The following is a 13,757-nucleotide window of genomic DNA, read 5'->3' on the forward strand; positions in this document are numbered from 1 at the left end:
TTAAGAAATCATCGAAGGAAACCTGTTTTTCAAACCCTTCGGGCATGCTTTGATACTCTTCAAAGAGTTGGATAGCTTCCTATTCATAAATCCTCTTGTTCTGATCTTCAAACCTGCTAAAACCCATTGTTGAACCTCTAAATTTTATTGAATCTCCCAATAGGATGGCAGGAAAACTCTGCTCTGATACCACTCTAGCATCCCACCCCACATTCTTGTAATTTTCACAAATTATGCTTGACAAGCATTTCATCAAACAATTGGCACGCTGGCTGATTCGATTAAGCTTTTCAATTTGTTTGATTGGATGTGATAAAAATCATCATAGATTCACTCCACAATGTCTAATTTGATAATGACTTTATTACACACCATTTCATTGTAAAATATGACCACTAAGCAAAATTATGTATTATTTTGCATTGCTGTTTACAAAGCTAATCACAGGAATTTTATACAGCAGCTTTATCATATTGAATCATTGTTATAAAGAGTATGGCAAAACTAAAAATGATTACAAGTTCTAACTTCAAGGTCTGAGAGGAAGATGCCAGCTGGAAGCTTCTTAATTAACAATTGCTAATGTATACATTCTGCTGTAGATGCACGAAGAACTTTAATTTTTCTTCCTGAATGCCTGAAATATATAAATTGACTGCCTTCAATGAACACTAACTCAACCAGCACAAACCCTATTTCATAACATGGTATCCAGATATTACCTTGCCTAACAACTCTTTTAAATAAATTCAAGATGCATTTTAAACCTGCATATTATATTTCAATCTCCATCGCCCAACTATGGAAATTCATATGCAAAGATACCCAGAACAATATAGGCGATGCTTGTGAAATCCTCCAGAGAGATTTCCTACTGAAACCTCCAAGAATTTGAAATAGAAACGCAATGATGAATCTTGGATGAATCCACACCAGAGCTGGATTTGGATTTTTCGTTCAAACCACCAAGAAACTCCAAGGGTTTCCGTCCTCAGATTTCCTACAATGAAGCTAGAGCTGCCAACTTCTCAGAGAGAAAATAAATTAACCAAGTATATCTCAAATGAGCTCCAAAGTGCCTTTTTATAATGCTTTCATCCCAACGCCCTAATTAGGGTTTGCACATTTTAAATCAAAAGTGGCTTTTAATAAATCCACGTCTCCCAAAGCCATTAAAAGTCACTTTATAAAATAACTTTTATAAAGTCAATTTATTACATCACTTTATAAAATAACTTTATAAAGTCACTTTATCATATTAAATAACGTAAAGTTAAATATTTAATTTAACTTTATTATTCAAACGTTATTTAATATAATATCCATAAAACTCTAGTCGTCATGATGCTATCAACTTCTGCAATAACTGACTATCCAGAAATAGCCAAGATACCCACTAATCATCTGTGACTATAAATAGTAAGAAAGAACAAAAGTGACCAAAAAGAGCTCTAGAAGGTACACACAAAACTTGCTAATTGAAGTTGTTGCATGCTGAAGCTGGGAGGAGACAATTGTGACAAGCTATCGGAAATAGAGGTTGCTATAAATAGTAATTGCTATAAATAGTAAGTCAGCCTGGACTGCCAGTTGACCAAACGTTGTTGAAACTGACACTTACTAAAAATAAGTCTCGAACCTGTTTCCCAAAATCACCCCAAAAAGTGTCAAACAACTCCAAAACATTCTTTGAGAAACTGGAAAGCTCCAAGAATAGGCCAACCCTATCAGAATTGGAAGGCATAAAAATGGGGACATTACAATAGTGCATTTGTTTCTTTCAGGAGTGCTTGTGTTTAGTCTGTGAATTTCTACATCTCCCCATTTAGATTTTTTGGATGCACTGTATTATCATGTAATCATTACTTCCACAGATTGTGAATCCAATACCCAAGATCAAATCTAGTAAATGAAAACCTCATTAAATAAATCCCAATGGCAAAGTAGAATTCCTAACAAGTTTTAACAAGGACGTGAAATTGAGTAAGGGAGAATCAAAGGTTGTGAACAAGATAGTAAATACTGCAGAGAGTCATAACGTGGGCTGTGTAGCATGAACTTGATAAAATATTGTTAATCACAAGGATAGTGGTTAGGGTGAGTGTCTTAGAGACATGTAGGAACTGAAAGATGGTGAGACTCACTGTGAGACATGAGTCAAAATATAGACAGATTTTATGTTTTTGAAGGCAAAAATTCTAGTAGGGCTTATTAAAGTAATGTTGTAATATTGCTATAATGGTCATCGTAGTTTAGTTTTTTTTTAGTATGTTTCCTTTCTTGTTTTTGTTTTCAATTGTTTCCGTTATGGAAAGCTCCTCTTGTAATATTCAATATAAGGATTTTTCCTCTCCTTTGTTTAATAGAACATTCAATTATCATTTCATGGTATCAGAGTAGAGGTTGCTCTAAGATTTCTTGTCGAATTTTTTTGAAATAAAACTTCGTGGCTTGAAGATTTTTGAAATGATTTTTAATGAAAAATTGTGGGTTCTTTACAGCACACTTTTGTACGAAGATTTTTTGAGATTCGTTCTTTACCTGGATTTTATCCAGAAGTTTTTGACTATTCTTTTTTTAATAAAAGTCGTTGGTTCTTTTTATGTCTGAAATTTAACAACCTGGTATGAAGTTTTTCAAAGGTCGTGACTGCTTGTTGTTTTCTGCGTTTTTCTTTTGAGTTGGAATCACATGCTGAGGGTTTGAAATCGCGTTGTTTCAACATTTTCCAGTGGCAGATTTCAAATCGCCAAGGTTATTTTCTGGGTCGTGGCACCTTCAAAACATGGGTTTTTCCTGGTCAAGACTGGGTGTATTTTGGGTGTTTTTTTGAAGCAAATTTTTTCTCGTGTGCGATAGTGATGACTTAGCTATTTTCCATGATTGTTTTTTTGCTCGCATTGGGTCTGGTTTGTTCGCAACGAGGGTTTTTTGCGGCCTTTGCTCATGTTGTGGTTTGGGCAAGGTTTTCTGGCACGTTTTTTGTGTCTCTTGGTTTTTGACAAAACGTGTGACCTCTATTTTTTTTGCATGGCCTCTACAATTTCTGCCATGGCTAGGATTTTGGAACGACATGATTTCTGAGTTTTTGCAAGATTTTTCTTAATAATTGTGAATCTATTTTTCCTGTTTTTGGGTTTTAGGATTTTTTTCCAAAAAAAAATTCATAATGGTTTTTCTGATTTTTTTCCAAAAAAGTTATGGTGGGATGATTTTTTAAATCATGAGCTTTCATTGTTTTTCCACAACGAAGGTTTTTTACTTTTTTATCCACAAAACTATGATTTTTGCTGATATTTTTATAAAATCATGTGTGATTACATTGCATTGAGGGTTTGATGATTTTTCCACAAAATTGTGGTGTTGTCTTGCAACAGCTTTTTTGACGATTTTTGGACAAAATCATAGTTTTCAGGTTTTTTGCGATTTCTTATCAACAAAAATCGAAGTTTTTTGAGAAGCTGATATCGGTTTCCATGTCTTTAGATAGCAGGAGGGATGGTTTTTGTTTCTTGGTCATATGAAGAAGTTTTGTAGAAAGCGGTTGGCTGATCAGAAGTTCAACCAGCGAAAGTCTCAACAAAAGGCTCATGTCTTAGAGTGTTCTGAAGAGGAGTTAGCCTTCTATGCATTCATGGCCAAATGACTTGCAAATTATGTCAAGTCTTCTATAGGGTAGTGTTGACGTGTATTTTATACACAATCATACACAGAATAAAATACCAATAGGCATCTTATCCTCTCTTGAGAAAATAGTCTCTAACTGCTGAAGATTCGCGTAAAGGATCAGTTAGGTAGACTCCAAGGTTCTTTTAGTAGGGTCTCTACGTGTGGACAAGCTTCCAGTGGTATGATGTGATTTACTGTTTCCTCCAAGGGGCCTTACGTATTCCGAAAGCTCAAGATTTTACTAAACTAAGAAACTTTTCAAAAATAACAAAAGAGTAGGGTTTGAAAGAGGTCTAATCTAGTCTAACCCTATGGATGACTTAGTATGGACAAGACTTGGCAAGATTCAACCAACTTCAATTTTGCCATAAGATAACAACTCAATTGAAATTAGTGCGATCTTCTAAGGTAATAAAATGATATTCAATGCATCAAAGATCAAGGACACTACCACGAAGGTACATACTCAAGATGCAATAATGATTGAAGATTAAGGGATTCAAAGTATTCTCCAGTCGACCACGCAAGGCGTTCCTACAATCAGCAAGAAGCTAGTGGTTTGGATTACGAATCCTACCAAAGATCAAGTCTCACACAATGTCCTTCAAATTAACAAGCTACTTTGATTGAGCACAATTCAAGTAAATCAAACAACCATGAAGATAACTCAAGAAATTTGCAACAAAACACCATAACTTCAATATTTCATTGATTTCCAAATCATCATGTACAACAATTGCTTGAATTCCTCTCTTCAAAACTCAATCTTGCTACAAAATAAAATTGCTTCTAGCTCTAATCTCTCTTACATCAACTATTGACTATTACACTATTCACTATTACCAAATGAAATGAAAAATGGGGGTATAAATAGCATCCCCAATTACAATGAAAGGTCCAGATTGAAAGTAGATCAATGGACAAGATCATGACACCTAAACCCTAATTAGGGTTTGTTACAAATGGCCACCTTTTTACTGAACAATATTAAATGCATAGCCAAATATTAAATTTTGGCACAAAAACCTAGGAGACATAAACCAATGAGAAATAAGATGTCATGCCATCTGTAACAACCTTTCATCTAGAATCTTATTCCCTTTCCAATTCTCTTTCTTAGCATATGCAATGAATCTTGAAACGATTCCTTCGATTTCTGCGATTGGAATCTCGGGAAGATTCTTCATACTCTCCTCTAAGTGGATGACTTGATCGAATGCATCTAGAAGAGCTGCGTCCCATGAATGTTCAAGTTCTTTCGTCCTTTCAATCAGGAGCATGGTGGCAAACATCTGATCATACTGCTCATCTGTAACATTTGCGTCCTTGCAAAAGATGACCTTGATTCTATCCTCTAGTTCCTGCATATCCACATCTGTCTCGACCTCGATCCTTCTGCCAAGAATGGTACGAAGTACCTCAAATACTCTGTCCTGGATAGGATTGATCACCTCCTCAACTTGGCTGCATCTAGTACTGATGTCTTCAAAGAAAACATTCTTCATATGGAGTAAGGTTGACCAATGGAACAAACTGTGAGGTTCTCCATCCAAGATTTTCTCCTGCGCTAAAATCTTCCTTGATGTGTGTCTAATAACTTTCAAGACAGGAATGATAACGTCCTTGGTATGGGCGAATGCAGCTACTGTTATCGTCAAATTGTGGATCATCTCAAGAACCTGGATAGCTTGATGAATAATCTTCATCATCCTTGTTGCAAATTCTATAGCCACTGTATGAGATCTATCCATCCAATTACTTGTACGTTGGACCATGTTCTTGAATCTTTCTGCTTCATTGATTGATTGAAGCGGCAATGCTTGCACTGGTGATCTAACTGGATCCTGACGTCCCAAAGGTTCATTGATGTGACTGAAATATGTCCTCGCACCGACCTCTCTCTCAAGCTTTCTATTCTTCTCCATTTCTTCTCTAAGTTTGTCTTTCAACGCTTCAAATGAATCGGTAGCATCATCTAAAGTCTGCTCTGCAGTGGATGGTCCTAACTCAAAAGTCTGTATATCATATTCTTCTGCCAGGATCTCACCTTCATATTTGTCTGCTGCCGGTGTAGCTATCTGCAATTTCCTGGATCCAGTCTCATCTCGAATCATCTTGGACATCTTGGTAGCCTTCTTCTTTTCTGTTACTTCATGTGAGCGTCCAACAAGGCTCTCTAAATCAATTGCATTGTCCTCGTCCTCTACTATGATCACCTTGGTTAATCTTTCCTTCAACCAATCTGGGATAATCGATCTGGTTTCTTGAACTTGAATCTCTTTATGTACTATTTCTTCTTGTCTGGGAGGAGATGTCATTTCATTGTCCTCTTTGTCTTCATCTAACTCATAGTCTTGGAGAGATCCATCTGGTGAACCATGCTGTGCATGTCCTTCCTCCTGCCTATCGTTCTGTACCATCGACTCCATGGATTCTTCAACTTGAATTGTTCTCTTCTCAGGTCTAGAAGAAGTACCGGATGATCGATCTCTGTTAGCCTCTTGTTTCTTCTTGGAAGACTCTCTCTTTCCAGGTCTCTCTTTCCTCTTCGAACCTCTTGAATGGAGATTGCCCTCACTGGCACATCGAAGGTTACTTTCACCTGAATTCCTAGGATTAGGATTGCCTTCACTCATACTAGCTCCACCTTCGGCAGGTTTATCTTCCAAAGTGAAAGTCATGGCTATGCCTTGTTCTCTCAACTTCTGATGTTGTATGTCAACCCATCTGCGAGTACAAGACAAGACTGGTGCCATCAAAGCATCTAAATCCACGACTTCGGGCTCATTCCAATCTAACCTTATTGTTTTGCTTTCTCGATCATAGGAAGACTGAATATGTCTGCCACTGTCCTGAGCTTGGTCGGCCACTCTATAAATCCTGCATTTCCTGATGAGATCCAAAGGCAATCTAGAATGCATTTTCCGTTTCACTTCAAGATCATCTAAGAGATTCATCATAAAATCTTCAATCTGGTACTCATGTCTAAACTTCCTGCCGACTGTCTCCTCTAAATGTCCACGTGGATCAAAGCTTTCTCTCAAAGCAAAAGATGAAAAAGAATACAAGGCTAACTCCTTCTCTGCGTCATCCATGGCTAAAGCATTAGGACATACCTCAACTGAATTACCCAAAATGATAGGTACTGGAACTCCATTCTGATGTCTGTGTCTGAATGCCTTCACATATGCTGCCAACTGTCTTGTTACTTCAAGTAACACAATTCTGTCTGTCGGATATCTCGGCAACATGTATGGAGGTAAAGGAGATCCATGCACTCTAATATAAGTGAACTTGGGAAACTGAATGAACCAAGCACCGTACCTCTTTATGAATTCTTGGGCATCCTGAGATAACCTGTTGTGAATTCCTCCTTGCAACGTCCTTGTGATGTTCATCGTGAAAGTATCATTAACCAACTTATAGTTGCTCCCTGGCGGATGATGCAAGTAAGCATAGGAATCACAAGCTCTGACCTCGCCGGGTCCTCTTCCAATCACTCCTCTGTGAGGTAGTCCTGCGTACTCAACACTTCTGATCAAGGCATAGATGACATATGAACTCATGTGGAAGGACTTAGTAGCCTTGAGTCTCCTCAACTGTACGTCTAAGCAATGGCTAATCATCCTAGCCCAATGTATCGTACCTTTCCCTTGAACAATCACCTGGATGAAGTAAAACATCCACTTCTCAAAATAGAAGGCATGAGGGGCTCCTGTAACTCGGTTGAGCATGGTAATTAAATCTCTGTACTCCTCCTGGAAATCAATCCTGTGCGGTGTGTTCGGGACTTTGCTTAGACGGGGACGGCTCTTAAGTAGCCAGTTCTTATTGATAATGCTTAGACAAGCATCTGGATCATCTTCGTACATTGATCTGGCTCCTTCTATGCTCTTGTGTATCATGTCCCTGTGCTCTGGAAGATGGAAAGCTTCACTTATAGCTTCCTCTGAAAGGTACGCTAAAGTGTTTCCCTCTTTGGACACGATCGTCCTGGACTGTGGATCATAGTGACGAGCACACTCGATCATCAACTCATGGCACTGAACAGCTGGAGGAAAGCCGGCCGCCTTAATGATGCCACTCTCGATTATTCTCCGGGCGACAGGTGATGGCTTGCCAATGTAAGGGACCTCTCGAAACTTCTTCGTGCTGAAGTTACCCAAGTTTGTATCTCCAATGTTGCTCCACTTCGACACGATCTTGGACTCCACTTCTTCGGTCTTCTGATCTTCTTTCATGAGAGCTGAGCGACTGGTGGATGCTCCCGCCTTTGGGGTCGCCATACCTACACAACATTTCATAATGAGAAGCTAGATTTTGCAATAAATAACATAGATTAGAGGATAAATTTTAGGAAACTTCATGATAAGTCTTTGAGTTATCATTTCCTAAAATGAAAAACGATTGAGCTAGGGATTCAAAATTCAAAATTCAAAATTTAAAATATGACGATGAATAAATGAAACAATAAAATCAAATCGCCATACCTCAATAGAGAGCTAACTCTAGATTGCAAAAAGAACAAAATTCGCCTAGGCAAAATTGAGGTGTAGATGATTTTCAACGTGATCTCCTCAAGAAATCAATTTCGCCACCTTTGTCCTTGACGTGATCTTCAAATATCGCCTTTAACGTGACCTTCAAATCTTGGCAAATTCGCTCAATATAGATCTTCAAATATCGCACCACCTTGGAAGTATTAGCGCCACCTTTGGAGGATATTCGCACTTCTTCAAACACAATTTCGCACCACCTTGATTGGGATGAAAGCTCGCACTTGAATGATAAAATAATGATGTAAAAATGATAGTTTTCACTCTCCTTTTATAGCGCTCACCTCTTCCATTCATTAAGGCCGACTTGGTGATATAAATCAATTTTCAAACGATTTTAATTAGATAATAAAGGCCGACCTCCATGTCAAAACGCTCCATTCGATTTTATTTATTTTTTATATTAATTAATTAATTATTAAATGCCTTTGATTTCTAATTAATAAATTTCGATTTTTAAACAAGGCAAAAATAATTAATAAATGCCAAACGCAATTTTTTAAATGCTAATTTAATAGGATTTTCAAAACTCATCGATCTTAGCATTTAAGGTAAATTTAAAATGTTCATTTGAGCGCCAAATTTTGAAAATGGAGTAGACGTACCTCATCGCCCTGGTCCCTTGGAGAGGGACAGGAGCGATTCACCATTTTTGTCATGATTTCTTGTAACTCCCACGTTCAACTTCTTCATTTCCACGTTCAAATCACCCATTTTGTCGGGTCTTTCAAGTTAGATCGCCTTGCACGTGCGCATAAGTGGCTTTGGATGTATCATCGCCCTTGTCCCTTGGAGAGGGACAGGAGCGATCCTAAGGTTTTTGCTTGAAATTCTCCATCTTGATATGAACTTTTCCTTGTATCATCTTCCAAATGCCATTTAAAACCTTGTGCGTCTTTATCTTAACGTGATTTTCAAAGGATATCATGTGTTTTGGCTAACATCGCCCTTGTCCCTTGGAGAGGGACAGGAGCGATCTCCATGTCCTGGCTCAAACTCGTAAACATCTAACCTTTGTTCATCGTTTATTGCCTTCCAAATAGCGTCTTTTACCTTGTCCATCCTCGCCTTGCCTTGACTTTGAAGGAGTATGAGTGTTTTTGATGAAATCGCCTTGGTCCTTGTCCAAAGGACAGGAGCGATATGAGCTTTTTAGCTTGTTTGACAACATTTGGACGTTCCAAACTTTGATATATCACCTTCAAAAGACGCCTTGAACCTTGTATGACCTTGTGAAGCCTTGTCTTAACGTCATTTTTGCATAAATTGATCAATATACCCAATATCGCTCTGGTCCCTTCCTGAGGGACAGGAGCGAAGTTCAACATTGTGAGCTCGTTCTTGTTTTCTTCAACTTGCAATTATCTTCAATGCGTGAAATGACGTCCCTTCGATTCTCTTGGTGGCTTGACACTTGCTTGTCTTTTGAAATTCATGCCTTTATGGAAATATCGCTCTGGTCCCTTCCTGAGGGACAGGAGCGAACTGGGTCTTAGAATGCAAATTCCTTCAATGTGATGACCTTGGTAACTTGTGCTTGATTGAAATGCCTTGAAATGTCCTTGCCACCTTGTTCCTCGTCTTGGAAGGTCTTGATCTTGGAGGAACGGTTTTAAACTTGAATAAGAAGCAATATCACCATCATATCGCCCTGGTCCCTTGGAGAGGGACAGGAGCGATTCTAGCTCTTGTGGTCTTCATTTCACTTTATCACCTTCAAAGTTATATTCAACGGGTTCGTAATGCGCCCTTCCATTCATCCATGCCTTGGGATCGATTGAAACTGGACAAGAAAATCATGCATAACAAAAATCGCTCTGGTCCCTTGGAGAGGGACAGGAGCGAACTAGGCATTTAGGGTCCTTTGTTGACTCTTCAAAATCTTCAATTTGTCTTCAATGAGTTCCTTTCATCGTCTTCCTTGCCATCAAACACAAACTTGCCTTGATCTTTGCCTGAATTCTGTCCTATGAAGAATATCGCTCTGGTCCCTTGGAGAGGGATGGGAGCTATAATTATTTCGCCCTGGTCCCTTCCTGAGGGACAGGAGCGATTTTAGCATTCTGGGTCATTCTCCTTCATGTTTGCATTTCAAGTTATATTCATTTGATAAAACATATTCCTTTGAACATCTTCAAATTGTCAAGTCGTCAAAATCTTGCAAGGACAAAGCAAAATTTGATTTGTAGCTCCGGTCCTTCACTGAGGGACAGGAGCGATTTTTCTCCTGGAGGTATTTCTGTGTTCATGAAAATCTTCAATTTATATTCAATGGAAAGATCTCGCCTTTCTTCATGACTTCCAACTCGAAATTCATCTTGACTCTGCAGGAATAGTAAGATATTTGAAAACGAGCTCCCGTCCTTCACTGAGGGACAGGAGCGATTTTGCTCCTACAGGCCAAAATAACATGATTTTACAAGTTTAATCAATTCACGAGGCGAAAACAAATCATTCTCAATGCCCGGGATCAAAATTAAAAAAGGTCAAAATTTGGTCAAAATTAGTCAATTGGACAAAAATTCACATTTCATCATCAACACTTAGACAAATTTAAGCTCTGCACTCAAAAATTCCAACTGAAAATAGACCAATTTGGCGAAATCATTGCATTCAAAGTTTGCATCCTAGAAAAGGAAGCTCAAAAAGCTCTCAAAACTGACTGGATTCTGGCTTGAAAAGACGTTAATTAAAACCCTAAGGCTTAACCCTAAATCCAGACAACTGACTGACCAACAAAATCCTAAAAGCGAAGCGAAAAGCGAGCGAAAACGAGCAAAAAGAGGGGGTCCCCATTTGCAATGGGGCGATGTGTGAAATGGTCACAACAGGTAGTTAATAAATCGACCATTAAGGGAGGGTATTAAAGTAATATTGTAATATTGCTATAATGGTCATCTTAGTCGTTTAGTTTCTTTTTAGTATGTTTCCTTTGTTGCTTCTGTTTTCAATCGTTTCAGTTATAGAAAGATCCTCTTGTAATATTCTATATAAGGAGTTTTCCTCTCCTTTGTTTAATAGAACATTCAATTATCATTTCAGGGCTTAGGGTATATAGGTGAGACCACCATTCAATGGAAAACACGTGCCTGCAATTTAAGAGAATTAAGATTATTATGCTCTAGTTGTTAGGCCCCAAACAATTCTATTGCCATGGGACACTTAACAATTTGAGATTCTTAAGATTTATATTGTCATCTTAGACTTTACTAGAATGTCTTCTCGCAAATATTATTTCATGCAAATGAATCTAACATGTCTAGTCAGGTGGGTGCATTGCTGGTTTGAAATATTAATAGTGTTCAATTGCAAATGAATTAATATTGCAAATTAATTACCCCTTAGAAAGATCATTGGAATCTTGTTGAATTTTGTTCAGCAGGCTTTCTTCCCATAGCATCTCTATATGACTGAGATATTTGACTCCTCCATAGGTGATTTGATCTGAATATTGGTGGGATGGGCTTTCCCTTTGAGACAAATGGTGAGGAGGAAATCTAGTTTTTTAGTTATTTCATTCACAGTTTTAATGCTAACGTAACTCCAAGGATGTATTTGGATTGGCAAGTTACAGATTACTCTTGAGTTTTGTGAGGTGATGAGAACCTGAAAGTCAACAAATCCTTCTGTTCCCTCAACTATAAGTGTCAATACACCAATTAGGTGTGTTGGCCATGCCGGGAAATAAAAATCACCTTTTTCTATTTAGTTTTTTCTTATTAATCCCTCCACCATGGCAGAAACTTCAGTATGGTTATCTATTCACTCCAGCTGTAAATTGAATGTATAACTCAAATAACGGTTGGTGTCACATGATATAACCTGCTGTAACTGGCCCCAATTTCCGTTTGAGATGTCATCAAACCGAACAGAGGATGGCTGAAGATCCAATATGATTCCTGATCAGGTATTAAACTTGCTTTGAGTTGTAAGTTTTTTTGGAAATTCTATTGTTGAAACCTTTTTCTCATGTTAAGACCTCTTGGGTTCTCTCTTGACAGAATTACAAAAGAAATGAACTTGCTTCTTGAGAGGGATTTTGATTTCTGATATTGCCTTTTTCTGTAAGTTGTTTGAAAAAAATCTTATCTGCATCCAGATTTCTCAAAATATTGCTGCTGAGCATTATTGTTTCCTATCATGCGTATATCTTCAAATGGCCTAAATGAGATTCAATCTGGATTTGCCAATTGAATCCATCCATCAGATAAGTCTTTACGTTGGTGATTTCATTGAATTTCTCATTCTCTCATTAAAGGGCTTATGTTTCTTTACAAATTTCTGGAAACATGCCATGTAATGGGTGGTTACATCCATCCTATAATTAAAGAATTTCTGAGTGTTGGAAGAATATATAATTGGATATATGCTTTTATATTTGGCAAATATCGGTAAGAGGAAGTTGAGGTCTGTGTGTGGAAGGAAGAGAGGATAGATTGAAAATTAGTTTCTGGAGTCTGTTAATCTTGATTGGAAGGTTTTTCTTATTGATCTCCATGTTCTATTCAATTTTATTGTTCACTTCTATTCATATTTTTATTTTTGCCCCGGGGTGGATCAAAATGAGTTACAGAACCTTATTTTTAATCCAGGGCTTCCTGAGTGCAACAGAGACCAGGTAGTTCTCAATAAGTTGCTGCTGTTTTGCCACTGATCCCTAGAATTATCCGCGACGTATCTCTTTTGTACTGGGTCTATCTCGATCGGTTGATACGGCTAGACGATTACCCAACTGACATCCCTACCTCTTCTGATGCCTTATTGAGTGCTACTGCCATGCTTGTAGATGGGACAATGTAGCATTGTATGCTTATCATCCTCAATTCATTCTTGCTAGGTGATGAGAGCTTACCCTGAATTGACAAATTAAAGTTACATGTGGAAATTCTTATTTTTCTGATCAAGAAACATTCAACTACAAAATTAATGACGGCACTTAGAGCCAGCTAAGCTTTGACTGATCAACATGAAGTGGATGAGCTATTAACAATTTTCAAACGTTTACTATCTAGTGCATGGATGAATATACATTTTATTTGTAAATGTGTGGCATGTAGTTGATACTACTTTTACCTGATAAACGTGAAAATTTGAATTATATCCTTTTCAGTGGGGGAAATTTGACTGCTTCTTGGGTCTAACATGCTGAGCACTATATACTTGCTCCTGAAGTATGATTTGGTTACAATAGATTTGAATTATGTCAAGTGGTTGACAATAGATTTGAATTTTTTGACAACTGGTAAAAATGTGGTGAAATAATTATATTTCTGTCTATCTTGGAAGAATAGTAAACCTCTCTTTTTGTTGTCTCAGAGCTTGAGAGAAGGCTGGCACTTCTCCGCCATACGCTAGCAGGTTCTGATCAGGTTAACTCATTGATCTTATTTACTAGCGACATTTCCTGTATATATATATATATATTTATAAATTTTGGTCATCTATTGAAATGTATTTCTATGACTAAAGTTAGTTTGTGCATAATTTACATTATTGTATAAATTGGTTACATTTGATGGGAAAAGAGTTGCA

The 13,757-nt window shown here is 37.6% G+C and overlaps 1 protein-coding gene and 1 long non-coding RNA gene across 6 annotated transcripts in view; both read left to right on the forward strand.

Moving 5' to 3' along the window:
• LOC131037311 (golgin candidate 2) overlaps positions 1-13,757 on the forward strand; it is a 98,039-nt gene that overhangs the window by 64,671 nt on the left and 19,611 nt on the right. For all 5 annotated transcript variants that reach the window (XM_057969407.2, XM_057969403.2, XM_057969404.2 and 2 more), the window contains one exon: positions 13,542-13,594. In XM_057969407.2, the coding sequence (XP_057825390.1) occupies positions 13,542-13,594 (53 nt within the window). The remainder of the gene's footprint in view (positions 1-13,541; positions 13,595-13,757) is intronic.
• LOC131037312 (uncharacterized) lies at positions 11,358-13,522 on the forward strand. Its single transcript, XR_009104207.2, has 3 exons — positions 11,358-11,709; positions 11,800-12,132; positions 12,325-13,522. It is a non-coding gene; the product is annotated as an uncharacterized LOC131037312 (long non-coding RNA).

This window comes from Cryptomeria japonica, chromosome 3 (assembly GCF_030272615.1).
Source record: "Cryptomeria japonica chromosome 3, Sugi_1.0, whole genome shotgun sequence".
In the NCBI taxonomy this organism is placed as follows: domain Eukaryota; kingdom Viridiplantae; phylum Streptophyta; class Pinopsida; order Cupressales; family Cupressaceae; genus Cryptomeria; species Cryptomeria japonica.